Source organism: Thalassophryne amazonica, chromosome 3, assembly GCF_902500255.1.
Source record: "Thalassophryne amazonica chromosome 3, fThaAma1.1, whole genome shotgun sequence".
Taxonomy (NCBI): domain Eukaryota; kingdom Metazoa; phylum Chordata; class Actinopteri; order Batrachoidiformes; family Batrachoididae; genus Thalassophryne; species Thalassophryne amazonica.
This window is the reverse complement of record NC_047105.1, coordinates 142,630,695-142,658,096: the sequence shown is the minus strand read 5'-3', so window position 1 is coordinate 142,658,096 and position 27,402 is coordinate 142,630,695. Positions and strand designations below refer to the sequence as shown.

General features: G+C 41.7%; 1 protein-coding gene across 1 annotated transcript in view; it reads right to left on the bottom strand.

The window, feature by feature from the left end:
- Window positions 1–24,760, bottom strand: part of ghrh (growth hormone releasing hormone) — a 56,062-nt gene extending 31,302 nt beyond the window's left edge. Inside the window, exon 1 of the mRNA XM_034167631.1 lies at window positions 24,668–24,760. Coding sequence (XP_034023522.1) covers window positions 24,668–24,744 — 77 coding nt within the window. The 5' untranslated portion in view covers window positions 24,745–24,760. The remainder of the gene's footprint in view (window positions 1–24,667) is intronic.
- Window positions 24,761–27,402: the final 2,642 nt, after the last annotated feature.

Here is a 27,402-nt window from a genome sequence, read left to right as displayed (position 1 = left end):
GTCTCTGTGGTTGTCTGCCACATACTTGTGCAGGATGGTCAACACCGTTCGCTTGGCCTGTCCACCTGTCCTGACGACTGAGGGTGGTGGCTGATGTGGAAGTTCGCCTTTACCCCCAGCAGTTGCCAGAGTTGTTGCATGACTTCGCTGGTGAAGTGGGTGCCTCTATCCGAGTTTATGCGGATAGGTAGTCCAAATGATGAGAAGATGTGATTCATCAACAAACAGGCTGTCGTCAAGGCTGTATCGTTTGGAGCCAGTAGACATTCCAGCCATTTGGTGAAGTCACATGTGACAGTGAGGAAATATTTGTTTCCTCTTGCAGACTTCGTGAGGGGTCCTACTCAGTCAACTTGTAGATCTGATCAAGGGATCAGTACATCTGGTACAGTACCGCGCTTAGGCATTGATTGGAGAATCCCACCTCTAGGTGGAATTCTTTGCTACAATCGGGGTATGCTAGGCATGGGGCTGAGCAGAGTTTGTCTTTCAGAGCCTGCATGGCCTGTTCTTGGGTTTCACCCCATAGGAACGGCGTATCATTTTTGAGCAGGTCTGTCAGTGGTTTCACTAAATCTGCATAGTTTTCAATTAATTGGCGGGAGTAGTTGCACACTCCCAGAAAGCTGTGCATTTCTGTTAGGTTCGTAGGCATTTTGATGTTGGTAATGCCTTGGACTTGTCCAACTTGTGGTTGCACTCCATCTGGTCCAACAAGGAGGCCCACATAGTTGACCTTGGTCCGACACCATTGACACTTTGAGAGTGAGATTTTAGCACCAGCAGTCGTGAGTTGGCCCAGAATGTGATCTATCTCCTCCAAATGTGTGTCTAATGTGGGGTTTCACATTAGGACGTCGTCAACATAGATAAGGGTGCCTCGCTCGTTAGCATCAGTGTTGCCACAGTTACTTTGAAAAAGTAATCCAATTACTGATTACTGATTACTCCTTGAAAAAGTAACTTAGTTACTTTACTGATTACTCAATTGTAAAAGTAACTAAGTTAGATTACTAGTTACTTTTTTAGTTACTTTTCCCAGCTGCCGACAACAACCCTCTGCCACCTCAACATGACAATGATACCTGTTTTGCCAAAACTTACTTTATAGTCACCCTTTCTTGACTTCAATGAAAATAAATACTTGTTTTATAAAAAGTAAAATAAAGACGTCTTTCTTGACCTCATATTTAACTGTTGACAGCACTGTAACAGTAAAACTTGCAATTTCGAACCTACATTGTTTATAAATGTAACTATTAAATTCATTCTAGCATTTTTCTAACATTTAAATTCTCTCTAAATATTTTACTTGTCAAAATTAATATTATTTTAAGTAGTATTAGTAGTTGTAGTAAAAAAAGGCTTCAAAACTGTACCTTTAATCTAGGGGTGTTGTGGGGGGGGCACATCCCTCCCCCACGCCCCCATTCCATCTGGATTCGCCCCTACTTTGGCGTTTGAGCACAAAGAATGGATAACATTTATTTATGCAGAAAACGTGACCAGATTTACAGGTAAGAAAGTTTTATTGCGTTTTCACATCATGTGGTCCTCAGAAAGAGAGTTTAGGTGCATTTGAGTGGAAAATAGTGTTAGTTGTTGACGCGTCGCGGAGGATCAGCTGTTTTAACGTGCAGATACAGAGTGGCTCAGCTCAGAATTCTAAATAAAGGAGGAAAAAAAGTATAAAAATGTCTTTGTAAAGCTCAGTGCAGGTGTGCTGATCACCGCCCTTTAAGAGGTGAGGACGAGTCGAGCAGCTGCAAAAAATCGCGGATGAAAAGCTCACAGCTCACTTAAAGTGGGCAGTTCAGTCGAACCCTGACCTCCTGCCCACGGACCAAGTTTAATGCTGCTATCGACCCACAATGAAAAATAATAGTAACGCACAGTGACTTGGAGAAGTAACTTTAATCTGATTACTGATTTGGAAAGATTAACGCGTTAGATTACTCGTTACTAAAAAAAGTGGTCAGATTAGAGTAACGCGTTACCGGCATCACTGGTTAGCATCACGGCACGCCTTGTTCAAGAAGATGTTGAATTCTTCAGGTGAGTTGGCATAGCCAAATGGGCACCTGGTGAAAGTGTACTGGCGGTTGGCGAAGGTAAATGCCAGTTTGTGTTGATCGTCTTCATGGACAGGGATTGTCCAGAACCCGGAGGCCATGTCAAACGTGGAAAAGTATCTTGCGTCTTTCACTTTAGGAAGTTCCTGCTCTAACCGAGTCATCAGCCATTGGGATAGCGACACCTGTTGGTTGAGCTTGCGGTAATCGATGGTAAGTCTCCACTTACGGTTTGGTGTGATTACCAGCCATACAGGGGCTGAATAGGTGCTTTTGCACAGTCTTATGATCCCCTTTCCTAATAGGTCATCTATGATTTCCTGTACAGGTTCATAGGATGCCAAAGGAAATTTGTACTGTCGCACAAAGGTGGGCGGTGCATTTGGAGGAGTTGGGATATGCACAGAGTGGATGTAAGTAAGTAAGTAAGTAAGTAAATTTTATTTGTATAGCACCTTTCACAGACAAGAGCCACAAGGTGCTTCACAACATAAAAAGCACAATACACCACACAATACACCACACAGTGGCCAAGACATTTAAAAACATAGCATAGCAGCCCAAAACCTAAGCAAAAGCTTGTATAAAAAAGAAGGTCGTAAGTTGGCTTTTAAAAGTGTCAACAGAGTCCAGTGAGCGCAGAGAGAGTGGGAGACCATTCCAAAGCCTGGGAGCAACAGCCTGGAAGGATCGCTCTCCTCTGGTTGAAAAACGGGTGTGTGGAACCATCAACAAATTTTGATCCACAGACCTCAACGCCCTGGCAGGGGCATAAGGCTGGATGAGGTCACAGATATAGGAAGGCGCCTGACTATGTAGAGCTCTAAAGGTTAAAACCAAAATTTTAAAATTGATCCTCGCCTTGGGGCAACTGTTTGTTGTGATTTGGTGCTATATAAATAAAATTGATTTGATTTGATTTGATCCTGTAGGACACTGGCAGGCAATGAAGCTCCTTTAAAATTGGGGAAATGTGAGTCCTCCTGTTGGCTTGTGTCAGAATTCTCGCTGCAGAGTTCTGTACTAACTGCAGTCGACGCAACTCCTTCTTGTTTAGACATGAAAACAAACTGTTACAATAGTCTAAACGTGTTGACACAAAAGCATGAATAATAAGCTCTAAATCATTTTGTGACACCATTTTCCTGAGCTTAGAGATGTTTCTTAGTTGAAAGAAGCAGTTCCTCGTCAGCTGTTTACAGTGCTGTACTAAAGACATATCTTTGTCAAAGATGACACCCAAGTTTCGAAGACTTGATTTTGCAGACTGGCCCACGTCACCCAAGTACTGTTGAATACCTGGAATATGGGCATCAGGGGCAATAACCAATGTCTCTGTTTTGTCTGCATTGAGCTGAAGAAAGTTATTCCTTAGCCATTGTTTTATTTCCACTAAACAATGGAGGAAGGAATCAAGCTTCTTAATCTCAGACGGCTTAAAGGAGCAGTAAAGCTGGATGTCATCCGCATATAACTGGTAAGAAACATCAGTGAATCTTTGAAACCCCTAAACCCCTAAAGGGATCAAATACAATAAAAACAAAATGGGGCCCAAAACAGAACCTTGAGGGACTCCACATAACAGGTCCGCAGACTCTAACCTTATCTGGTTAGCAGAAACGCTAAAGCTTCGCCCGGACAGATATGAGAAAAACCACAGAAGAACTGACCCCGACAGTCCAACATGATCCCTCAATCTACTCAGCAGGACCTGGTGGTCAACAGTATCAAAGGCAGAGGACAAATCCAAGAGTACTAACACAGTGCATTTCCCAGCATCAGCAGACATCATGTCGCTGGACACTTTCAGAAGAGCCGTTTCCGTAGAGTGTTGTCTACGAAAACCGGACTGAAACCTGTCGTGAATGTTATTCTGATCCAGGAAGAGTGTCAGTTGGTCTGAAACAACCCTCTCGAGGATCTTAGACAGGAATGGGAGCTTAGAAATAGGTCTAAAACTACTTAGCTCCATTTGATTTAAACCTGATTTTTTTCAGTAGAGGTAACACTATGGCATGCTTGAAAGCACTGGGAAAAACACCGGTGGACAGAGAAAATTTTACCATTTTAGTAACACACGGACCTATTACCTCAAATACTTTAGAGAAGGGCCTGTAGGGAAGGATGTCCAATGAGCAAGAGGAAGGTTTCATCTTGTTCACCAATGCCGAAATATCAGCAAGTGTCACAGCCCTAAATGAAGACCAAATGCTGGGAACAGGCTCAATAACAGTAGAAGTACCACACAGGGAGGGTGGGATTTTATCCTTGATCAACTTGATTTTGTCAATGAAAAAACTCAAAAAGGCATTGCTGTCAGCTTCAGAAAACACAGGAGAAACTGAAGCAAGAGGACATACAAGAGAGTTGATTGTATCAAACAACACTCTGGGATTCTTCTTATTAACAGACACCAGCTGATGTATGTAGACAGAGTGGGCACTCTCAGCCATTTTGTTATATGATGAAACTAGCTCCCTGAGATGAAGCCTGTGAACCTCAAGTTTAGAGGATTTCCACAGGCGTTCAGTCCTTTGACACAGTCTCTTAAGACTTAAGAGCTCTTCATTTATCCAAGGGCACTCATTTTTCTGTAAAGACACATTGTATTTAACAGGAGCCAATTGATCAAGAATAGTTTCACAGTGTTGGTTAAAACACTGAATTAAATTGTCCACATCAAGGAAATCAGTGAACATACAAGGATTAAACATAGAAGAAAATCTTTCTGCAGTATCAGCAGTGATGATACGCCTCCGAGACTTAACTTCTAAGGGCTTCTGATCAGAGCTGAAATGCAGGTCAAACAAAACGAGACTATGATCACTCAAGTGGACGTCATTTATAGACATGTTTAAAATGTCTAGGCCAAGCGTAAAAACTAAATCTAAAATGTGACCCTTTTGGTGAGTGGGCTCAGAAACATGTTGCACAAAATTAAAAGCTTCAGTCAATGATAAAAGCTCCATCGCAGGGCAAGATAACTTGTCATCAACATGAAGGTTAAAATCCCCAAGTATTAAAACAGATTCCAATGTTATAAAAGAGGATAAAAAGTCACTGAAATCCTTAAGAAAGGCAGTAGCAGGGCCAGGAGGGTGATAAACCAACACACAGAAAAATGGATTTGAAAAACCCACCTTGACCAACTGTGATTCAAAAGAGGGAAAATCCTGTGACTGTATGTGTGTGAGTCCACAATCCAGCGAATCATTGGCAAAGGATGCTCGGTATTCATAGAGTAGATCTCTTAGGCGTCCTCGTTCCTTATCATTCTTTCAAGCATCTGCAGGTGTTAAGACTTGTTCTACCTGAGATGCAAACTCAGAATCAGAACCTTGGTTAAGGTTCAGATCTATTGTAATTTCCAGCATTTGTTTCGTTCTGAGAGTCAACTGTGAGGACCGTAAGGGTCTGGAGGACCATGTGGTCAGGGTCATCAAGGTCTATTCTGCCGACAGTGTCTTCCTTAGAGATGATAGCTGGAAATACAGCGACCGCTCCTGAAGATTTGGAAAAGACAACCCCCCAATGTGAACAGGGAAGAAACGATGGAGGGACTTGGCTAAGAACTGGGATGTTCAGCTCAAAGTCCAGGAATTCAGTGCTGATTAACCAGCCCAGTGGGGTGGCTTTGGGAATCAGGATGTCTTTGCCAGTGTCGTTATGCACTGCCAAGTGAGTTGTCCGACTTCTTAGGCTCAGTAGTGGGGTGGCTTCGAGAGACAGTCCCAGTTTGGTGAAGAGCTGGGATGGCTGGAAGGCCACCTGCGAGTGCTGGAGTCATTGTCCTGGACGAATCACGAGGTGGAGTGGTGCATTTTTCAGATTGGCAGGTATCGTGATGTGACCATCACTCACTATCTGACATTCATCAGGGATCAACTGCCCAGACTTCAGATACTCCGGATTGGCGTAAGCAGGGTCGTCATGTGCTCTGGTCAGAGAGCAGAGGACCTGATTGACTCTGTCAACCTGTACCTCCAATCGGACAAGGAGGTCGCCTCCTATGTAGACAGAGCGTGGTAAGTTTGGAACGACTAAGAATGAGTGGCTCAATTCTCATCGGTTCCAGCATGTTCTGAGCGTGCAGATTCCAGTTGCCTTGAGTATGGTCTGGGGTAGAGGGTCCTTTGGAAAAACGAAAAGATTTCTCCACATATAAAATGTCTGGATTGGATTTGCTCAATGAGTCAAACAGACTTTGACTAATAGCTGATCTTTCGGCCCAAAGAGCCAGAGCTACATCGGCAGTGTGTGTGTTTTCCAAATGGAAACCGTCTACTACCAGAGGGCAGTACTCACTCGCATCAGTGTCCTCTGATAGCTTATAGAAGAAAGTGACTTTCTCGGCCAGCAGTGCATCTGGGGGCAATGAAGCATTCCGCGGGTCAACAGCCAACGGCATGTCTGCTGTGAGCGTGTTGCGGGTCGATTCTGTGTCATCTGGGATCAGAGTCTTAATGGCATAACATTGGGGCTCTGCTGGTTGAGTCACCTCAGGTGGGTGAGGGTGACGGACCTGTGCCCACAGTTTTAACCGTTTGAAATTGATGAGGGGTTCAAATCGGTTGAGAAAATCTTTCCCTATGAGAAAGAGAATGGTGTCGAGTGCTGATATGTACACAGGGTGTACCAGACTCATGGGGCTGACACTGATGTTGACCAGAGCCATTGAGGACAAAGTTGCCAGGTTGTTCGTGTAGGGCTGGATCTCCAACGAACATGGCGATAGTTTGAGGTTTCTGTTGGCCTGCCGTGCTGCTACCTGCAGTTGTTTAAACAGTGAGGTAGACATTAAGGTGACATCGGCAGCAGTATCCAGAAGAGCCTCATGTCTGAGTGAGTTTTCCAGGATTAGGGACAAATAAAATTTCTTTGCAATCCCCTTCTCAGAGAGATTGCCCAAGAATTTCCATACAGGTGGTTGTCCAGGAATAACGGACACTGGATCAGCATGTGATCTCTTGTCCTGATCAACCTGGACTACTAAGATGGTGCTGGGAGGACCAGACTTGGTCTCTCTTGGTTCTTGGTCCCCATCTGAAAAGTACGCGTCTCAGGACTTGGGTCCTGGGATGGTGCCGCTTGCAGGTTATCTACACTCCGGTATAGGTCTTCCTCAGATGCCTTTGGCGGATTTTGTGAAGACACCAGGTTGGTAGTTGGAGCTATGTGGTTTACACACAGCACATTAGCTTTCTTTTTGGCCTTTTCATCCTCAAACTCCAGGTGGAGGCCTTTCATGATCTTAAGGATTTCTTGATGGAGGCTTGAGTCCACATCCTTACCTGAGTGCTTGGACCAGTATCTTTCTCTGGACTCATGGTTCCAAGTGCTCTTATTGTTGCGTCCAGATGGTCCCTGATGTGGCTGTCTGGAACACTGCCATCCCTGGGATCGGTCACCTGGGTAGTCACGTTTGTCATTGGGGTGATCTTCCCATGTGCTGGGCTTCTCCCACTGTCTGGGTTTGAATTTATTACCCCAATTTTCACCAGTTTCAGAGCCCTCTCTGGTTCCGAAATCACTTTGGTTTTGTGGGGACCACTGCGGTTTTGCTCATGGTCCACCTCGATCCTTTGGTCGGCCTCTAACAGATGGTTTCATCTGTCAAGGGGAGGTAGTGACAGAGCCGGTATGGAGTTTAAATGACCTTCATGACCTTCAAGCTCGAGGGTAGGCCTAGGTGCTTCAAGGCTGAGGATCATTTTGTCCTCAGGTTTAACCCTCTCTCTTAATTTGTTTAGCAAAACCTTTCACCGCAAGGTCACGCAGGTACTGTATGGGAGCCTCATTGGGATCTCCCAGGATTCCCAGATGATGACTCGTGGTAGGGTGGAGGTTCTCAAGGAACAAGGTTTTAAAATTAAGGTCTTCTTCCATATCTGCTTCATTTCGGGTACCGAAATAGGTACAGAGGAGCCTGTTATAATATTGTTGGGGCAGTTCACGCCTGCCTTGTTTGATGGCCATAGCAGCGGCTAGGCCTGTCCGAACAGAATGATCCACATATTCTTTTTCTAATGCTAAGTTTAGCAAAGTCTTGTCATACCTCCATGGGCTGGCGCTCAATGAACCGGCTAATCTCGCGGCTGGAAGTCCACTTGATGAGATAGATGTAATGTTCACCGGTCACGTGAGTGAAATCCCTGAGGTAATAGTGTATGTCAATTAAATACGCACCTGTGTCAGGGGAGCCTCCTGGAGTTGGCTCAAAACAGCAAAACAGCTAATAAGCTGTGCGATCTTGTCCAGTTCTCTGTCATTAAGGACTGTGGTAGGACACATATGAGTGGGAAGGAGAGACGGTGTCTCTCGATACCCACGATAAGGAGGTTGGAACTCCCGAGGATGCGACATGGGTCCTGATAGAGGTTCAGGGTACAATTTGTTGCGGTCTGTGGTGGTGAACGTTTGCGTTCCGTTTTCCCACATGACTCTTGGTTCAGGTTCTCGAGCTTCTCCTTGTTCCAGACACGCAGAACTAAGTTCAGTTTGTAACTCCTCAGTTTCATGGTCACATTCCTGAAGAGTTTCTTTCAGGAGTAAGGCTTGGTCTTTAGCTCCGGGGTCAGATGTGGTATTTGATTCCGAGGTCTGATTTTGGGAAGCCTGCCGTTCTTTTCCTGCAGTTCTTTCAATTTTTCCTCAGCAAGGGTCAAAGACTGTTGTTTTTCTTGTAATTGCTGTCTCAGGAGTTTATTCTCCTCACACAATTCTGCATTTTTTTCTTTCTGCCTCTTTAGAGAAAGAACTGATTTCTCCATGAGTGATTCTGCGTGTCTGAGCTTCAGGGTCGTGGCAATGGCTAACTTGCAAAGCACTGTAGCCAGGGTTTTCTTTTCTACAGTTGCTGTTAATGTCTGACTGAGGAGTTCAGACATTTCCGCAACTACGCCTTTGCATGTGGCTTGTTGCATGTTGTGTAAGTAGCCAGGCAATATTTCGGCGATTAGGTCGGATAAGACCTCTTCTAAAAGCTCACCTGAGTCGATACGACTTTGGCTTTTCCGGTCGGTAGAAGCGCTTGGTTTGTTGTCACTGGGCGTGGCCAAGTTGGCTTTCTGGGGTGGCAGTTAGACAGCGGCCACCAGAAACAAAACGATAAAGAATCAACAACAAAATAATAAGATGAGCAATAATAAAAATATTTACAGATGAACCAGCTGCAGAAGTGTGAAAGGGATTAGTGAGTTAACTGCAGGTGAAATCAGCAGTGGAGAATTCATACGAATGCAAAAGGGAATTTTTGAGGAGTGTTATTCCTTGTATTATGTACGCACAAGTTGAACTTTTCTTGGTTTAGTTATTGTGATGTAACACCAATATTCTCTGTTTAGAATTGCTATGGGTTACACTTTAGTAGCTTTAGCACTTTCACTGTAAAAAGAAATCACTCCTGAACGAGATGTTCTTTTAATGAGGTAGGAGAGTTATAAAAAATGTTTTTCTTTATTATTAAATGATTTCCTGATTAATCCTAATTAAATAGGATTGAAACTATAAAGTTCATTAGCTAGTTGTGAAAACAATAAGATTAAATATGTGTGTACACTTGATTTGTATCAAAACAGTACAATAAAAGACTAATATTTCCAATTAGAATTGGAGAAGTAATTAGTAATTTAAAAAGTAGTTAAAGAAGTAATTAAAAAGAGTTAAAAAATTATTATGCAAGATAAAACTTGATAATAAATGGTTCAGTTAAAAGTAGTTATTCTTTTAAGTGGTAGAGAACAGTTGAAAGTCCCTGGAAATTATTTGCATGCAATACAGGCTAGCTACCAGCAGTCGACAGGCTATCTGGTTACTGTAGCAGGCTATTGGGTTGTTAGCGGAAGCTAGGCTAACTGGTTAGGTGCTTTAGTTGCGGTGATAAGCACCTGGGTTAATTCAATGGTCGGAGCCTCGGCGGTTGAAAGCAGCTAACGGCCTGTTAGCACGATATTGCCTCTGGCTTTCCGATGGCTGATTAGTGTTCAATCTGGGTTAAGGGGCCGTTAACACGGCTGTAGAAGCTAGCACATGTTGGCGCTCTATTAGCAGGCCTGTACTGTCATGCGTAGCGCTGACGGCTGAGATCAATTGAACGAAATTACACGGAATGATTAACATGCAGGTTTCATGCAGTTGGTGACTGTTAGAAGCAGCTTGGTTCATCAAGTAATGCTTAATCAAACAAATCGTTTTGATTTTCAACACCGCTTGTCGACGCTAAGCAGCTCAGAGTGGGAGTTCCAAGATGGCAACTGTTTCCGTCGAGCATGTGACGTAGCGCAGGTTGACGTCGGTGCGTCAAGCTGTGGATAGCGTCGTGACGTCAGTGTGTGGTAACCTAATTTGCACACAGAGGGGGGTTTGAAGCAGGCAACGCCTCCTCTTCAAACCTTTCCACTCACAACAATAAATTCTTAAAAACGTGCTTGCTTTTTCTCACAAAATGGCAGACACGGCGATCCTTTGAACAATACAGCGCCTTAAAACACACAAGATGGTGGACACAGGGGTTCCGCTCCATTTTCTCTCAAACAAGCTTTTGATCAGAACATCTCCTGGTCAGGAAAGCAACCACTAGCAATCCTTTTCTGGAATATAGGCTCAGTGTAACATCATAATCTTAGGTCACGCAAATCGTGGCTGGACAATCAAAGCACAATGTGCTGACTGACTCACAAGGTTTGTGACTGGTTAAGTAGCTAATTTAACCAGATCCCTTGGAGTCATGAATACAGTGATTACAAAAATTGGAGTCTCGCAGTTTTGCAATACGTATGTATCCGGGTGAACAGTTTAAACCTGGAGACTCGCAGAATTTTAACTGTCACAGAGGCCTCACATTAAACATGAAATTCTAATGTGAAAAGAACACAGCACTTTTTCTCTCTCTATTATACCCACACACAGAGTTCAGAATAAAGAAAGATTAAGTTGCTCTATACGCTTCCAACTTAACTGTGTTTTTTTATACGATTCACAGAGGTTCAGACATGATAAATGCGCCTCTCATGGGCAGCTCCAATAAATCTGTAGCAGAATCAGGAAGAATATAATATGTGTTTTAGGATATTTGAAATGATCACTTGTGGATAATTTTACCTCAAAGAAGGGCACCACCTATTTGACTGAACAAGGTTATAATATCGCTGATTTTAGGGTCAGTCAATAGGAAATATTAAAATCAGTCTCAAACTTCAGGAGTAAGCTCTGCAGGTCAGATCCGACAACCTCTATAAAACCATACAAAAATGAAAACAAAAAAGACAACTCCACACGTTTAAGATATTTATTTATCTCTGGCAGGAGTTAAATAACAGGACATATCACAGTGAGCAATTTAATGATGACCAAATTCAATGAGCAATATGACGTTCAGAGAATTTGGTTTTGTAGCGGGAGTTTAGGATTTAAATTCGTCCTAATCAGCAGGGAATTTACTTTGGTATTTATTAACGTGATTAGTAAGATTAATAATGTTGGATAGAGTTAAATAAAGCCACTCTGTTTAACTGACATAGTAGCCCAGTCTTACTTCGGTCTCCGTTGGTCAGGTGCTGGAATCGTCTCCTTTCATTCGACGCTCCGTCTGTCACACAGCTGCTTCAGGGACTTTGACAAAGAGACTCTGCTGGTCAACCCGCCCGGTTTCGTTGGTTACCGGGGACACTCTCAGTTATGCTGCAACTTATGATGGCAGTTCAAATCGCTGTTGACGTCTCAGCTGACCCGGGTGTTTTTATCTCTGCAGCACGTGTTGTCTGGGCCATCATATTAAGGGTTTGAGCGTCTTTATTCTCTATCAAAAATCAAAAATTAGTCTTTCATCGTCATCTTTTGGAAGCCGGGTCAAATCAAAACTCACTACAAAAATAGCAGACTTTATGAGAAAAATGTTCATGAGAGGAATTTGGAATTTAAGAAGAAACAGGTTTTAATTTGAAAAATCGAAAAAGGAAGTTAAATGCGCCTGTGCGTTTAACTTTACAAAAGTTGAGCAAAAGTTATCTGTCGAAAAAAGAAAAGTAATTTCTTGTTGGCGCGCACAAACAAGAAATAAGTTTTAAGCAGCATGTGGTCTCAGAGTCGTAAATTTTGACGGCTATGTAGCGTCTTAAGACTCAAGAAAAAGAGAGAAGGGAAGGGCAAAAGAGAAGAGCAAAAAGAGCAGCCCCCCCAATAAAGAGTTCCCGGGGCGCAGGCTTTTAAAGTTTAAAAGCTCCTCCCCCAAGAATTCTGGGTTCTGTAGTTTTTTTCTGAGTTTCTTTGTCTGGTTTTATATATATAAATCAGCATCTGCTCCTAAATTTGCGCTTTGAAAGCAAACAAGTCCTGTAGGATAACTCTTGTAAATGGTTTTCCGTGAAAATGCACAGACAACACAATTATATATTAATTATTAGGTAAACTTTCCACAATGAACAGAGTATAACATACCAGCAGTGGTGGGCACAGATAACCAAAAAATTTACTTTGATAACAGATAATCAGATAACTTAAAAGTTATCTTTGATAAAGATAAACCGATAAATCACCCAAAAATGTATCGTAAGTTAAAGATAACCGATAAATTCCAGTATTGTCTCCGGTACACTTGCAACTACCAACAACCTGATTTTGAATTTTAACACCATGATCGCTGCTTCCAGAAGTGACAACAGACCCAAACAATGAGTCAGTACTTCTGTTTTTAAACATCCTGCCCGCTGCTGGAAGCTCCTGTTTACTACATGGCTTCCAGCACAGACGCAAGCTGAGAGAAGCTATGAAGCTCAACTCTCTCCTCAAACACAATGCTTCCGTCAGGCGGAGGTCTTGGAAAATAAAGCAATGCTGAGTTATGGTTTGGTGTATAAATAAAATGAATACTGATAGAATAACTGTCAATTCTGTCATTTGTACAAAGTTAAAATATAACATATATCTTTTAATGTTGAATAATGCACTAATTCTGAAGTTCTGTAACAAACACAGACAGATCACAAAGGATTCTGGGTAAAATGTGCCTCGGCTAACACTGATTGGTTTGACTCACACATTATGTAAACAAACACATTAATGTGACGTGTGCTGTGTGTTAGTGTTTACAGATAAATGTGCTTTTTTAAAATATTCCATTTTTTTATTTGTAAAAAAGGCATTTTCAAAAAAAAAAAAAAGCCAAGTTGTAATCAGATAACCGTCTGATATAACCTGTGTCAAAAATAAATAATAGAACACTGCCATGATCTACTGGTGCCAGACGTTCAGTGCTGGGTTTACACTGTGTGAGTTTTGGCCCTTTTTCAGCTGATTTTTCATTCGTGCGAGAATGTTTTGGACCGCACCAAGTTTCAGGTTAATCGCGCGTCCTGCATCGTTTAGTGTACATGGAGTAACGACAGGCTCGGACTGATAATCTGTGATTTTGGGCATTTGCCCGGTGGGCCGCTGCACGTTTAGACGTGCGTGGGCCGGCTGTCCCATATTTATAGAGATTATGGAAATATACAGTGTTCTCGAACCGCGCGCTGCTGTCAACATTAGGAAAATCCGTGATCGGTGAAGCTACAGCATTTAATCGGCGCAGCTGCAGAGCCACTTCCTGAATTTGTGTCAAAATAAAAGTTCTGTAGTGTTTCATACACGGCGCAGTCTTATTCTAGGTTTCAGTTTTGTTTCCGTTTGATCACACAACGGAGACTTACATCGAGCACAATGATTGACATGACCAACAGCCAATGACAATGGCGAAGCATACAGGGTGGCCAATCATATTGCAGGAAGAGCAGGCAGCCGCTCCCGCCCCTGTGAATGGATTGAGTTCTCGGCGCCTGGACTTCTCTCCACTCTTCTACTGATACAAGGTTGGAATAATTTCTTTTATCTTAATTAACTGTGCTTTACTTTTGTTAATCTTTAAATGCAACAGCTACGGACTTCAGCTCCTTAATTTGCTGCTGTGTGAATCCTAGCAGTGGTTACACATTATCCCCCCCCCCCCCCCTCTCTCTCTCTCTCTCTCTCTCTCTCACTCACTCACTCACACACACACTTTAGAGACACAAAAACTTTTTTCCACTTGTGTGCATTTGCTTCCGTTTTGTCAGACCCGGCGCCAGAAAAAAAAAAAAAAAAATTAAGGGGGTGATGAGTTTATCACAGGGGGCGGGGTCGCCCCCCCCCCCCAAAAAAAATTGTGCGCACCGGAGGAGACGTGCGCTCCTGGAAAGCTCGTGTATTTACGCTGCACCGTTGTAAGAGACTGACCAAGAGTGAAGAGTGATGACAGTATTTTTTAAAATTATTATTTGAACGTATAGACGCTCGGTCAAGTGATCTCCTGCATACCACAGAGCCGGTGTTCTGTCGAGATGAGGTGCGCCAACTTTCGACACTCTGAGCTGTGATGTACCTTGGCATTATCCAATAGGAACGACGCATCGGGCCAAACCATGGAAGACTCGTGGCAGAAACCACTGATCTCTAAAAAAATGGATTGGACCAATCCGATTGGTGCAGAAACAACTGATCTGTACAAAACATTAACGTGTGACAGGACTGCTCATTTATAGAGCAGTTTTCTGAAGAAAAATCATTGGAAATGTTTTTTTGTTGTTGTTACCTCAAAATTTCTGATTACTGTTAAAAAAGTTTGTAAACAGTTGTAATTAAAACAGGTAAATAAATCAATAAATGGTTCTTTAGAAACCTTTCATCTGTACTAAAACCACCTGTTATTTCAGATTAGATAATTTCTTGTTTAACATAAGGAACCTCAGACATTTATTTTTAGACAAATAAAATAACATGGAAACTTGTATATTTTTTGAAGTCTGGTAGATTATTTATATCTTATTTCAACCAGAAAAACAAACACTAAATAAATACAAGTGTTTATTATAAATGCAAAAGGAAATAATTTTACGACTGCAGTGTGATTGTAAAGTAGGATTTCTGAGACATAAACCTCATGATGTTTTATTATATATATATATATATATATATATATATATATATATATATATATATATATATATATATATATATATATATATATATAGTCATTTAAACTTGTAATTTCGTCAAAATATGTAATTGCCTTTAATGTTATCAGGACGCCCCCTCGTGGCGCCGGGTCCGCGTTTTGTACTATGATCAAGGTGAAATGACAGTGAAAGTGTGTGTTTAGGTGTGTGTTCATGGTGTTTAGGTGTATAGTATTTGTTCATTGGGGGTTAGGTATGGACGGGTGGGTGTGCGTGTTTGGGGGTGGATTCATCGGGCCAATAGTGGGCTGGTCCAGAGGAAAAATGCCAGGGCCGAAATTTGTTCCCAGTCCGACCCTGAGTAACGAGCTGCGTTTAACATCTCCCGACCACCTCCTGATCACCGATCGTATGGTTGAATGAAAATCAAACCTGTTTTTATTTATATTATTCTGGTCGGCCGTCATGAGGGTATCCCACTGCTGAAGAGCTACAAGCGCCAACCACTCGCACTGTGCATGTGCAAACACCGCAGACCTGTCTTGTAATATTTTTTGTTGTTTTTGTTTTGTTTTTAAACTTTGATGTCTCCCATTGAGAGTTTTTGTAAATGAAATTTGGAAAAAAAGCTGTGCCCACCACTGCATACCAGGTATATTTCTCTCATGCATGAGGTTAAATGGTCACATGTTGTTTTCTTTTCTTGTCTTTTCTTTTTTTTCTGTTACAACAATACACTGCACTTTAAAAAAAAAAAAAAAAAAAAAACGTAAAAAAAAAAACGTGGTTACAATTTAAATCTGCACGAATTGGTCCCATGCCCTTCCCCAATTCGTCCAACAGGGGTCACTCTTGTTCCAAGGACTGGATTTTGGATTTCCTTACAAAATGTGAACGAGGTTAATACTAGGTCGATTTTAATCAGAGAAACTGGACTGTGATCAAGTTGATGGCAGTTCTTTAGTGAGTGTTTTTTTCTTGAGTCTAGTTGGGAAGACATAATTTTAGGACTTTTGGGAAGAAGGTATGTCTTCCTGTGGTCTGTTTCCTTTTATGAGAGAGGAACTAGAACATCTGGTTTGGGATCTTGATAAGGTAATTCACAGCTCCGTTAGGACTGCACTTTGGGGAGTCTTAAATCCTGGAAAGGGTGGGGGTTTATGACACTGAGTCATCCCGTGTCAGCTCGGAAGGTCTTCCTTTGACACCTGGAGATACACCAGGCCTTGCTGTGTTGAGTTTCTCCTTTTTAAAGAAATTTCATGACTTTTGCTTAATGCAAACTTCGGATGTTGAAGGTTGCTGCAGCTTTCCGTTACAACTGCATGACAGCTTCATTAGTAATGATGATGATGGTCTAAGGGTTCGAACCGAGGACCCTCTGGTCTGAAGCCCAACACAAACCCCAGCCTGACCGGAAAATCACTACGGGCCCTTGGGCAAGGTCCTTAATCGCCAAGTTGCTCCCAGTGTGTAATGAGTACCTTGCGTGGCAGCAGCCTGACATTGGTGTGAGTGTGTTTGTATGAATGGGTGAATGTGAGGCATCATTGTAAAGTGCTTTGATCATCTGATGCAGATGGAAAAACGCCATATAAAATGCAGTCCAGTCCATGAGGTTCCTGGAGTCTGAGGTTCCTCTTCACGTGGTGTTTTATATGATGTGCTGTCGGGCAGCGTTCATTGGTCCAGAGTATCTCTGAGTCGTCAGGGGCGGGTCAGTGACATCATTTCATGGTCATCAAAACATCCAGTGAGCCCTTGAACCCCATTGACGGAGATATTTTCATCCAGAAGAGAGCGCTCCCATTGGGCGCGCGAGACGCGTCATGAGGACAGTGACTCAGACTCACAGAGACGTTGGCTGTGACCCCTCCCTCAGAGGGTCGAGTGGACTCATCCACAGGCTGATGTCATATTAATCGCTGGATCCTTTTCATTTTTTAACCTTCTGCCATATAAAAGTTTTGTGTACTTATGATCCAATTACACTTTATTTTTATGACACAAAAACGAATCTACAATTTACTCTCCAAGTGAAAACAACAAAAGCTCATATCAGTGCGTCCTTCAGTACCACACAATCATCAGTTTCACAGCCAGTGTCCAGGGGACGGACAACTCACTGAATATGTCTCTGACTCCATTTAGATTCACTTGTTCAGTTTCTGTTGCGTATCCGAGTCCAGGTCATGATGGCAGCAGACTAAGCAGCAGCTCATCCCACACTTCCCTAACCTCAGCCACACCCTCTAACTCCTCTTGGGGGCAGCGGTCAGGGCCAGAAGCCCGCGTGCTCTCATACTCACTCCCACCAGTCCTGAAGAAACACGTACAGTACTATGACTCTGCAAAAAGGAGACTTGTGAAGGAAGCCACTGGGACTCCCAGACAGCTCTGAAGGAATTATAGGCTTCTGTGGCTGTGACTGGGGAAACTGTGCTCCGTGAACATTTTATCACCAGTTAGTTACACAGCTTCATGGTGGAGTGGAACAGAGAAAGACTTTTTTTTATTTTAAAGATGGGAGATTTCTCTTAGTTTCTCAGGCAGCACATGTAGGGCCCGAGCTGAGAGTTGATCTTTTTTCTTTAAATGAAGTCCTTCTCTATTTCGCTCCATCATTATGGTGCATGGGGAGGGTCCACTAGTCCTAGGGTCCACTGGTCCTAGAGTCCACTGGTCCTAGAGTCCACTGGCCTAGGGTCCACTGGTCCTAGGATCCACTGGTTGTAGGATCCAGTGGTCCTGAGGTCCACTGGTCCTAGAGTCCACTGGTCCTAGAGTCCACTGGCCTAGGGTCCACTGGTCCTAGGATCCACTGGTTGTAGGATCCAGTGGTCCTGAGGTCCACTGGTCCTAGAGTCCACTGGCCTTGCATCCAGTGGTCCAAGGTTCCACTGGTCCTATGGTCCACTAGTCCTAGGGTCCAGTGGTCCTGAGTCCACAGGCCCTAACCAAAGTCCAATGGCCCTAACCGCTCTATATTATTTGGTTATGTATATTACAACTCCAAGCTGATTTTAAGGTTCACAAATACATGTATCTAGTGTGTTGCCAACAGAAATCCACAGGTTCTAGATTAGGTAGTGTTTATAAAATAGGTAGCTGACATTTTTCAAGGGTGGTAATAATTTGTGCATGAGTACAGAAGGTTTTTAGAACCTTAAACCTTAAACAATTTTTAGAATAGGAACTGAGCCCTTTTATTTCCTGTTAATTACGTAATTTTTTAATGTTAGTTTACTGTCTTAATGTATTTATAAACTGTTTAGGTTCTTGTTACCATATATACACTATTATTATTATTATTATACTTCTATGTTGTCATTTGATTTGTCAAGTGTTTTCACTTTCTTGTGTCATCCATGTACTATTTGTAATGTATTTACAATTACTACTGTACTTACTAAATAAATTCAAACATGCACTCACGCTTTAAATACAGACAATTTACCGTCCTGTGTTGGATTGACCTGTGAGTCCAGAATTTAAATATTAAATATTGTTCAGTGTTGTTCGCTAATATATGTAGCTTCTCTAAAAATATTACTCGTATCAACGTTCAGTTTTGGCACCGTTCATCCTTGACCCAAACAGCAATTGTCAGCTCTCCCCAGTTTTTGCGTGATCGAAGCCATACACATGCACACACGTACGCATGCACGCACGCACACACACATCGGCCACTTAGCTATTATAATATAATATTATAATATTTGGCTAAAAAACCAGATCCAGTTTTGTTCAATTTACAAAAATAAAACATACTATTCTGTTAACATACACCATTACAACAGAACTGTTGTCTCAAAATCTGTTTAATTGAAAATCAGCAAATTATTGTAATTCACCATAATTAATTTTTGTTGTTGTTGTTTTGTTTTAACTGTCACACTTTTGTAACATTATTTAACCTACTTTAGTGCATAAAGTAGTTCATAAATATAAAAACTACTTCAACATGCTCTCCTTAATACTACGTCTAGTGGACCGTAGGTCTAGTGGGGTGGTCCCATGTTCAACATTCACCCTGAAATGCCAGTAAGAGTTGGAGATCCGCTACAACGACGTCACTTTGACTCCTGCACCATTACTGCTCTGTTCAGCTCCACTGCCCTCTGCTGGCCAATGCTGGAGGATTGACTGCAGGGGCGTAGGTTTGAATATGGACAAGTCACAACCATTATTTTGGGATGGCAAAATAGTCCCTACCAATATTTAGCATTTTTGTTTATATAACAAAATCATTCACTATTTTTTTTTTTGCGAACTCGATACTATAATTTTAGTCGTCACGTTTTGTGTTTTCGATGTGCCAGAGTGACAGGGTTACCCATGTTGCAATTTCATTAGCTCACGTTCTTCTCACATGGCTATAAACAAAGCGCATCTCGTGGCAGGCAGCGCTTCATTTGTAAAGTGGGAGGTCCCGGAGCGCAGAGGATGGGTGGCTCCGGTGCAGTGTTGCCAGATGTACGATAATTATCGTATTTGTACGATAGTTTTGCCCTCTGTACGATGTACGATCAATAATGGGAAAAAATCCAATATGTACGATAATTTCAGTTGTTGCCCAAACACGCATCTCTCTCTGACACCCAAGAATCATTTTCCAGGCGCTGCACTCAGGCGGCATCAAAGACACAACACACACAGCTTTGGCCGCCCGGGACAACGTCATTTGAAAGCCCGCCCCCTCCCCATACAAAGTAATGAGTTCCATCCAATCTCTGCCGTGACAGGAAGATTCCCCAACCAACATCTTTTTTTTTTTTAACTTTATTTCAACAAATGCAACAACAAACGAACAAAACACAAGAGCAAAGAGATATACAAGAAAAATAAAAAAAGTTCAAGTTCCTTATGGAGGTGTCAACATTTTTTCTGTGTTCAACAAAATCTGCACAAGTGGCATCGGATGACGACAGCGACCTCGAGGTTGAATTCGACTCTTTCTAGTCTGGTAATTAACACGTTTGTGTCCCTTCACAGAAAAAAAAAATCTTTCTAGTAGTGCGTTCTAGTTTCCCCATTACTATAATTACTGTTTAAAAATGTGACATAAAATTCTTTGGAAATTAAAAAAACAAAAACAAAACGCTAAAATAGCTACGTTGTATGCGTTTTGTTTGTGTACGATCATTTCTCCCAAAATACGATAATTTTGAGGTTTTGGTACGATAGTTTCATATTTCATATCTGGCAACACTGCTCCGGTGCAGAAAAACAAGAAGGGCGGGGCTTGCGAACAATGCTGTGCGCCACACTTAAAATAAACTGCACACACACACAAACACATCTTCACAAATGACACTAACATCCTGCCTTTTCCTCAGAAATTACTACATTTATGTTTGCTGTCTGTCTCTGTACTTTTTTGTCACTTTTGCGCTCTTTTTCATACTTTTGCCTCGTTTCAAAAGTCACCGAACGCACTTTACCGTAATATATGCAACATATAGCACATGCTGTTGTTAAGCACGGGTTCTTAGCTTGCTGTCAGTGTTAAATTTTTCAGAGTGAGGGCTTACATGAAAACTTACGGTAATGAGAATCAGCAGCGCATTAGTGTGAAACTTACGTGTTTTTCCTCTGCGTTATGACATCACAGGCTTCGTTTACCGTAATACACCATATATCATTGGAAATCCCTTTTTTTTTTGTTAAATTAGGTTGCCAGATACCTACAACTGCATTATTGATGAAGAGAATAAATTATACATCTTGGTTGCAAAAACTTTTTTTTTTTTTTGTTAGCTCCACAAGTATTTTTTTGTTGTCTTGTTCTCTCAGGTGTAGGCCTATAGAATAGATTCGTGATTTTGGGTGCAATTTTGTTATTTAAGCTATTTGTTTGTTTGCCTACACGCTTAATATTGTAAATAAAGTGTTAAATTATTCAGCATTATGTCGTCATATGTTATGTATTATGCTGTACTTGTGCGTCTAATGGTATGAGTGGGTTAGGGGGTGGTGGGCAGGGGGGCCGGGGGGGTGGTATTGTCCCTACCAAAGCTGAGACCAAACCTACGCCCTTGATTGACTGGAAGCACCACCCCCTCTGGATGCTTTGGGCATGAAGAAATATGCAGAACCCCTCTCGACGGCACACCACGAGTACGTGAAACAATTGCTACATCGAGTTTATATCGGCTACATCATGTAATGTCTCAAACGTTGCGTTGATGTTCAGTTCTGCCAAGCTATGTTACTGCACCACGGCGTGTGCTATCAGTGCACCTGCCCTCTGACAGCAAAAGCTGAATTACGTATGTCCTATAGTAAGTCAGTGGACCGTCTCCAAATGTTCAGCTCTGGCAGTGCTTCACCCTGCAGCACTGAAGTCCGGAAATTTGGACCCCTGGAGAGAGTCTTTGGCATTTCACAGAGATTTCTGAGAACCTGCTAAGTCTGCCAGCGTCACTTCATGTCATGGTGTGAATGCGCCCTGAAGCTGTGCCACTTGTAATGCAACAGACAAAAGTTGGACTATGGACAGTTTCTCCAGTCAGATACAGAAGCCTGTAACTCCTTCAGAGTTGTTGTGAGTCTTGGTGGCTTCCCTCACCATTCTTCTTCTTGCACAATCAGTCAGACAAATTTTCTAGATGGTTTGTTTTGAAATATGAAATATGTCTTTTTTCATTGTTGCTGTTCAGGGACTTTGGATCATTTTGAAATATTCTGATGATCAAAAATTGGTTTGCATCTATTTCTGGACATATTTCAAATGATGTATATGAAATAGGGGAGCCAGTGATTCTGAGCAGGACTGTATGTGTGTACTACATATTATCAACACACAAATACTTTTTATTCATTCATTCATTTTCTATAGTTCCTAGGGTTTGTAAGAGTAGAATGGGAGGCAGAGCCTTCAACTTTCAGGCTCCTCTCCTGTGGAACCAGCTCCCAATTCAGATCAGGGAGACAGACACCCTCTCTACTTTTAAGATTAGGCTTAAAACTTTCCTTTTTGCTAAAGCTTATAGTTAGGGCTGGATCAGGTGACCCTGAACCATCCCTTAGTTATGCTGCTATAGACTTAGACTGCTGGGGGGTTCCCATGATGCACTGTTTCTTTCTCTTTTTGCTCTGTATGCACCACTCTGCATTTAATCATTAGTGATTGATCTCTGCTCCCCTCCACAGCATGTCTTTTTCCTGGTTCTCTCCCTCAGCCCCAACCAGTCCCAGCAGAAGACTGCCCCTCCCTGAGCCTGGTTCTGCTGGAGGTTTCTTCCTGTTAAAAGGGAGTTTTTCCTTCCCACTGTAGCCAAGTGCTTGCTCACAGGGGGTCGTTTTGACCGTTGGGGTTTTACATAATTATTGTATGGCCTTGCCTTACAATATAAAGCGCCTTGGGGCAACTGTTTGTTGTGATTTGGCGCTATATAAAAAAATTGATTGATTGATTGATTGATTGATTGATTGATTGATATTCCAGTGAAGGATCACAGTGGTCAGTGGGTGAGCCTCGGTTCACAGTGGACAGGACTCCAGTCTGTCTCAGGGTGAAATACATTTTATTATTCAGAAAATTCAGTAGTATGAAAATTCATGAAATTGTTTCATAGATTTGCATGTTGACTGCAGACTTTGGGCTGAGAAAACGTCCTTGCTCACCTCCTGTAAAAGGTGCTGCTTTGATAATAAACACTGTCATTAAGGAACCGTGGAACTGGAACACGGCAACTAACTGAGACATTTTGACCCTTTCTAACACGGCACAAACAGCAGACACACAAAAACCCTCTTCTTTTACTTGTGACACAGAGATCAACTTATTGTCCGTCAGCTGAACGTACGTGCGTGTTCAGCATCTCGTGGCTCACTTCAACACACCAGAAGAACACTTTAATATTCTGACTTTCTGTCACTGCTGTTTCTGTTCTTAGCTTTAAATTACACACAGAATTACAGACACATCCCATTTTTAAAGACACAATTCACCATACGTTCAGAAATAAATATCATTTTGTATAATCTGATTATTTAATAAAATATCCAAAGTTATTGAACAATGAAAGACTTTCATATCGTGAAATAAAACCATGGACATGTAAAAGTTTGGGCACCCCTGATAATTTTCCTGATTTTCCTTTTATAAATCATTGGTTGTCTGGACCAGGACCATCTTTCTGTGAGGCAGCAGTGCTCATCATTAAGCCACTGTGCTACCCTGCTGGACACATTGTTCAACCTAATTGAAGTGAAGTACAGTGGTATGTAAAAGTAGTATGTAAAATTTCAGTTAAATATATCATATAGCAGACAAACACACTGATATTTGAGAAGTGAAATGAAGTTTATCAGATTTACAGAAAGTGTGCAATAATTATTTAAACAAAATTAGGCAGGTGCATACATTTGGGCACCCCAACGTAGAGCCCAAACCTCCACCAGCACGAGTTTCCAATTCCATAAAACTTTACCTTGGAAAAATTTTAAAGGTTAAAGTCCTTTTAGAAGTGTCTTTTCATAAACTAAATTTGATGTGATCACTAGTATATATTTAGTTCATGCACGATTCAAAGTTTTTTGTAGTGTCATTTTTTTTTTTTTTTTAGTTTTCTGTTTTCTGAATTCTTTTTCAGCTCATTTTCACAGAACATTGTTATCTCTGCTGTGCACAACCCGTTGTTGCCTTTTGTCACTTGGTTTCCTACTGATAACTGGAAGGCAAACAGGCATAAAATTGGAACATCCATCCAAATTTGGTGGTGTATGTAAATCCACTTTTCTTCAGTAAAAAAAAAAAAATTATAAAGATGTATGAAAGATTGTGAGCTCCAGGCTGTTCACAGACAATCAAACAAACAAACAAGGGCAAAAACCTAACCTCCAACTTCATTGGCAGAGTTAAAAATATATGTACTTGTGTGATTTATTGGCACCCTTTGATTAATTTACAGGAAATTATCACTTTTCCAGTCAGGTGATAGACACATGAACATTTTCTTGGACTTCATTTGCCTGAAACATTGAGAAATGTAGGCAGTACGGTCAACGTGTCTGAGTAGGAAATCCTCAAAAACTGAGTAACTCTACAAGAAGAAGAGTGAGGGAAGCCACCAAAGACACACAGACAACTCTGAAGGACTTACAGGTTTCTGTGGCTGTGACTGGAGATACTGAGGAGAAACTTTATACTTAATGGTGGAAAAAAAAAAGTTTTCATCCAAGAAAACAGAACAAATCCACTCACCTGTGTGTCGTCTGGCCAACAGGAGCTGAAACTTTCCTCTTTAAGAACTTCTCTGTTCTGTGTTTTCTCTTGTCATCTTTTGATACTTGGTTGGGCTGTATTTATTTCTGAACATATTTTAAAATTAGGGATCTGAATATTTCTGAGCAGGACTGTGTTTATTTATGACTGTGCCTCTATAAATTTCTCCTTATTTAATTAAAATTAAATTAAAAACCTTATGTTTATGTACCAAAATCAGAGGTGGGATGAAGTCACCATCAAGTCACTCTCAAGTCATGAATCAGCAAGTCCCAAGTCAGGTCTCAAGTCATAATGAACACCAATTGTTTCCAAGCTGACTCGAGACTTGACTTGGGACTTGCAGATTGAAAAAGAAACAGAACTGAAAAAGAAAAGAAACGCAGAAGAAGACTTACTGAAGTGATGGATAGAGTGGAGATCCCGATAACAACACAATCAGGCAACAAAACAGCAGCAGGGAAATTTTCTCCATCGTCACAATCCTGCAGAAACACCACAAATCCTCAGAAAAAAAAATCACTTCTTCTGTCCATCCACATATCTGCAGAAAGATCTCAGCTCAAGTGAGATTCTGATGTAAGAACTGTGAGGAGAAAGTTACCCAGATGTTGTGTATGACTTCAGAGCATCTGTGTGGTTTCTCTGTAGTTGCTACCCATCTCCAAACCTCTGACGGCAGGAACATCACCTGGACACCTTTTATAGAGAACTGAGAAGCCCCCCTCCTCTCTTTCTTTCTCTCTCTCTCTTTCTCTCGCTCTCTTCCTGGTGGTCAGCAAAGACAAAGAACAGTAATATCTGATGAAATCAGAGCTACTGTGATTGACCATGTTCTTGTCCACGAAATGAGCATGAGGGAGGCTGGACAAAGAGTCCAACCAAACATCACTGTGTCCACCAGAATCCCAAGATTTAGAGAAGAGAACAGATAATTATCTTTTCTGACATTATAGTATGTAAATGCTGACAGGAATTACTGTATGACTGTACCATATACTGTACCACAGTACTGTAGTATTGTAATGGAGGGTTAGTCTAACTTAAATAAGGGAGTTGATAATTAGAGGAACGAGACACAGGTGTGTAGAACATTCCGTAAGGTGGTGTGGTCAGATGAAACAAAGCTGAGGGAAGCAGGTGCAGGATTGTGCAGTGAGACAAATGCAAAGTGAAAAGGATGTGACAAAGAGATGAACCTAAAATCACATTGATCAAAATAAAACATCAAAACCAAAGACAAAACTGAAGACCTCATACATAAGAAAAGATACCCGAACAAGGAATTAAACAGAAACCAAATATAAGAACTGAAAAAGATCAACATGAAAATAAAGGTTAAAAAAAACTATACAAGAATGGAACTCACAAGTGGCAAAAGAGGTAACAGAAAATAAGACTAAAGATTACACAATGGAAAAACAGTAGCTGGACAGAAAGTACAACTCAATAAACATGACTAAGTATAATAAACAGAAAGACATGACTAAGGTATGATAAACAGAAAACATAATAAACAGAAAACAAAACCAGAGACTACAAAGTACCACACAAAAAATAAATGATGAACAGAAAACAAATCCAGTGGCAATTATATGACAACAGAAAATCAAAGACTGAAACATAAACAGGACCGAAACCTGACAGTACCCTTCCCCCAAGTAGCCAACCCCAACAGCCAACAGAACCCGCCCCAAACCCCACAATGGGCAAAATGACCACAGGAGGGAGGCAGAGGAAACAGGACGGAAGGAATCTTGAGACCCTGTCCCTGTAAAAGAGCATCCGTGGTAGGGGACCACAAGGAGTACAGATAAAACCCTAAAAAAAGCTTGGTATTTCGGTGAGGGCAGTTGCATCTCCTCCTCCTGCTCTATCCAAGCTCCAACCTTCAAGTTCCCTACTTCACCAGACTGTGAATTCTTCAAACTATATTGGATTAACCATGGAATTGATCAGCTGGTCTCTGAACACTATTGACACAATTTTTTCAACAAGGAAATTAGGGCTGGGGGACCCTGCATGCCCAGATGGAACCTACCCTGCAGGCTATGTTCTTGAATCCTTGGAGACATGGCGTGTTGCATGCTTTGTGCCATTCTCTGTGGAGGATGTCAAGGATTTATTTATATTTGGTTTTACTGTAGGAGGGCTGGTACTTATTGGTTTATGTGCTGCCCTGACCTACCGGAGAATTGGAAAGACGGCTGCCACCAGAACTACGACCCCTCACCTGTCCGTCATGATTAATGAGTTTGGCAAGGCGATACATTCTCAGACTGTGTTAACCCTTGAACTCAGATGCAAGTTGGATAACATCTCGCAGCAAATGCATGCCTTGCAAAGGAAGATGTCGGAAACCAGGGAATACTCATAAATTGGATCTGGTTGTTCATGAGAGCTGCAAATGTGTTTTCACTGCTCAACCATAAACATGGCAGGCTTATCAGCCTCTGAAGGACAAAACGCCCCGTTGTTTTCCTCCAGAAGAATTTTTACGGCCGTGGTGAACTATTCGGCTGCCTATTTTCTTATCTTCCGCAACTCCAGCACACACAGACAGAAAGTGACTGCTTACATTTGAAATCTTGCATTTGAAAAGTGCAGAAAATAAACTTAAAACAAATATTTCAAAACTAACCCTGCAGTATTTAATAACAACTACATTATCTCAACAGGAGTACCGCGCTCGTGGAGCACAAACCTCCGGCAACACTAGTTTCCAATTCCACAAATTTTTAACTTGGGGAAAAAAATTCAAGATCAGATTCTTGTTAGAAGTGGGTTTTCAAAAACAAAAATAGAATACAAAATATAGCTTAAAAGGGCTTTAATGTTAAAATGAAATATCTGCTAAATCCATAATCTGGATCAGAACCGAATCAAATTTTGTGAGATGACAGTGAGTGCCAGTCTGCACCTCACTTTCAAATACAAGAGTGATTGGAGCATGTTTGATTAAGATATAATGTAAAATACGAGGTCTGTTAGAAAACTATCCGACCTTTTTATTTTTTGCAAAAACTAGATGGATTTGAATCATGTGCGCTTGCATCAGCCAAGCTTGAACCTTCGTGCGCATGCGTGAGTTTTTTCACGCCTGTCGGTTGCGTCATTCGCCTGTGAGCACGCA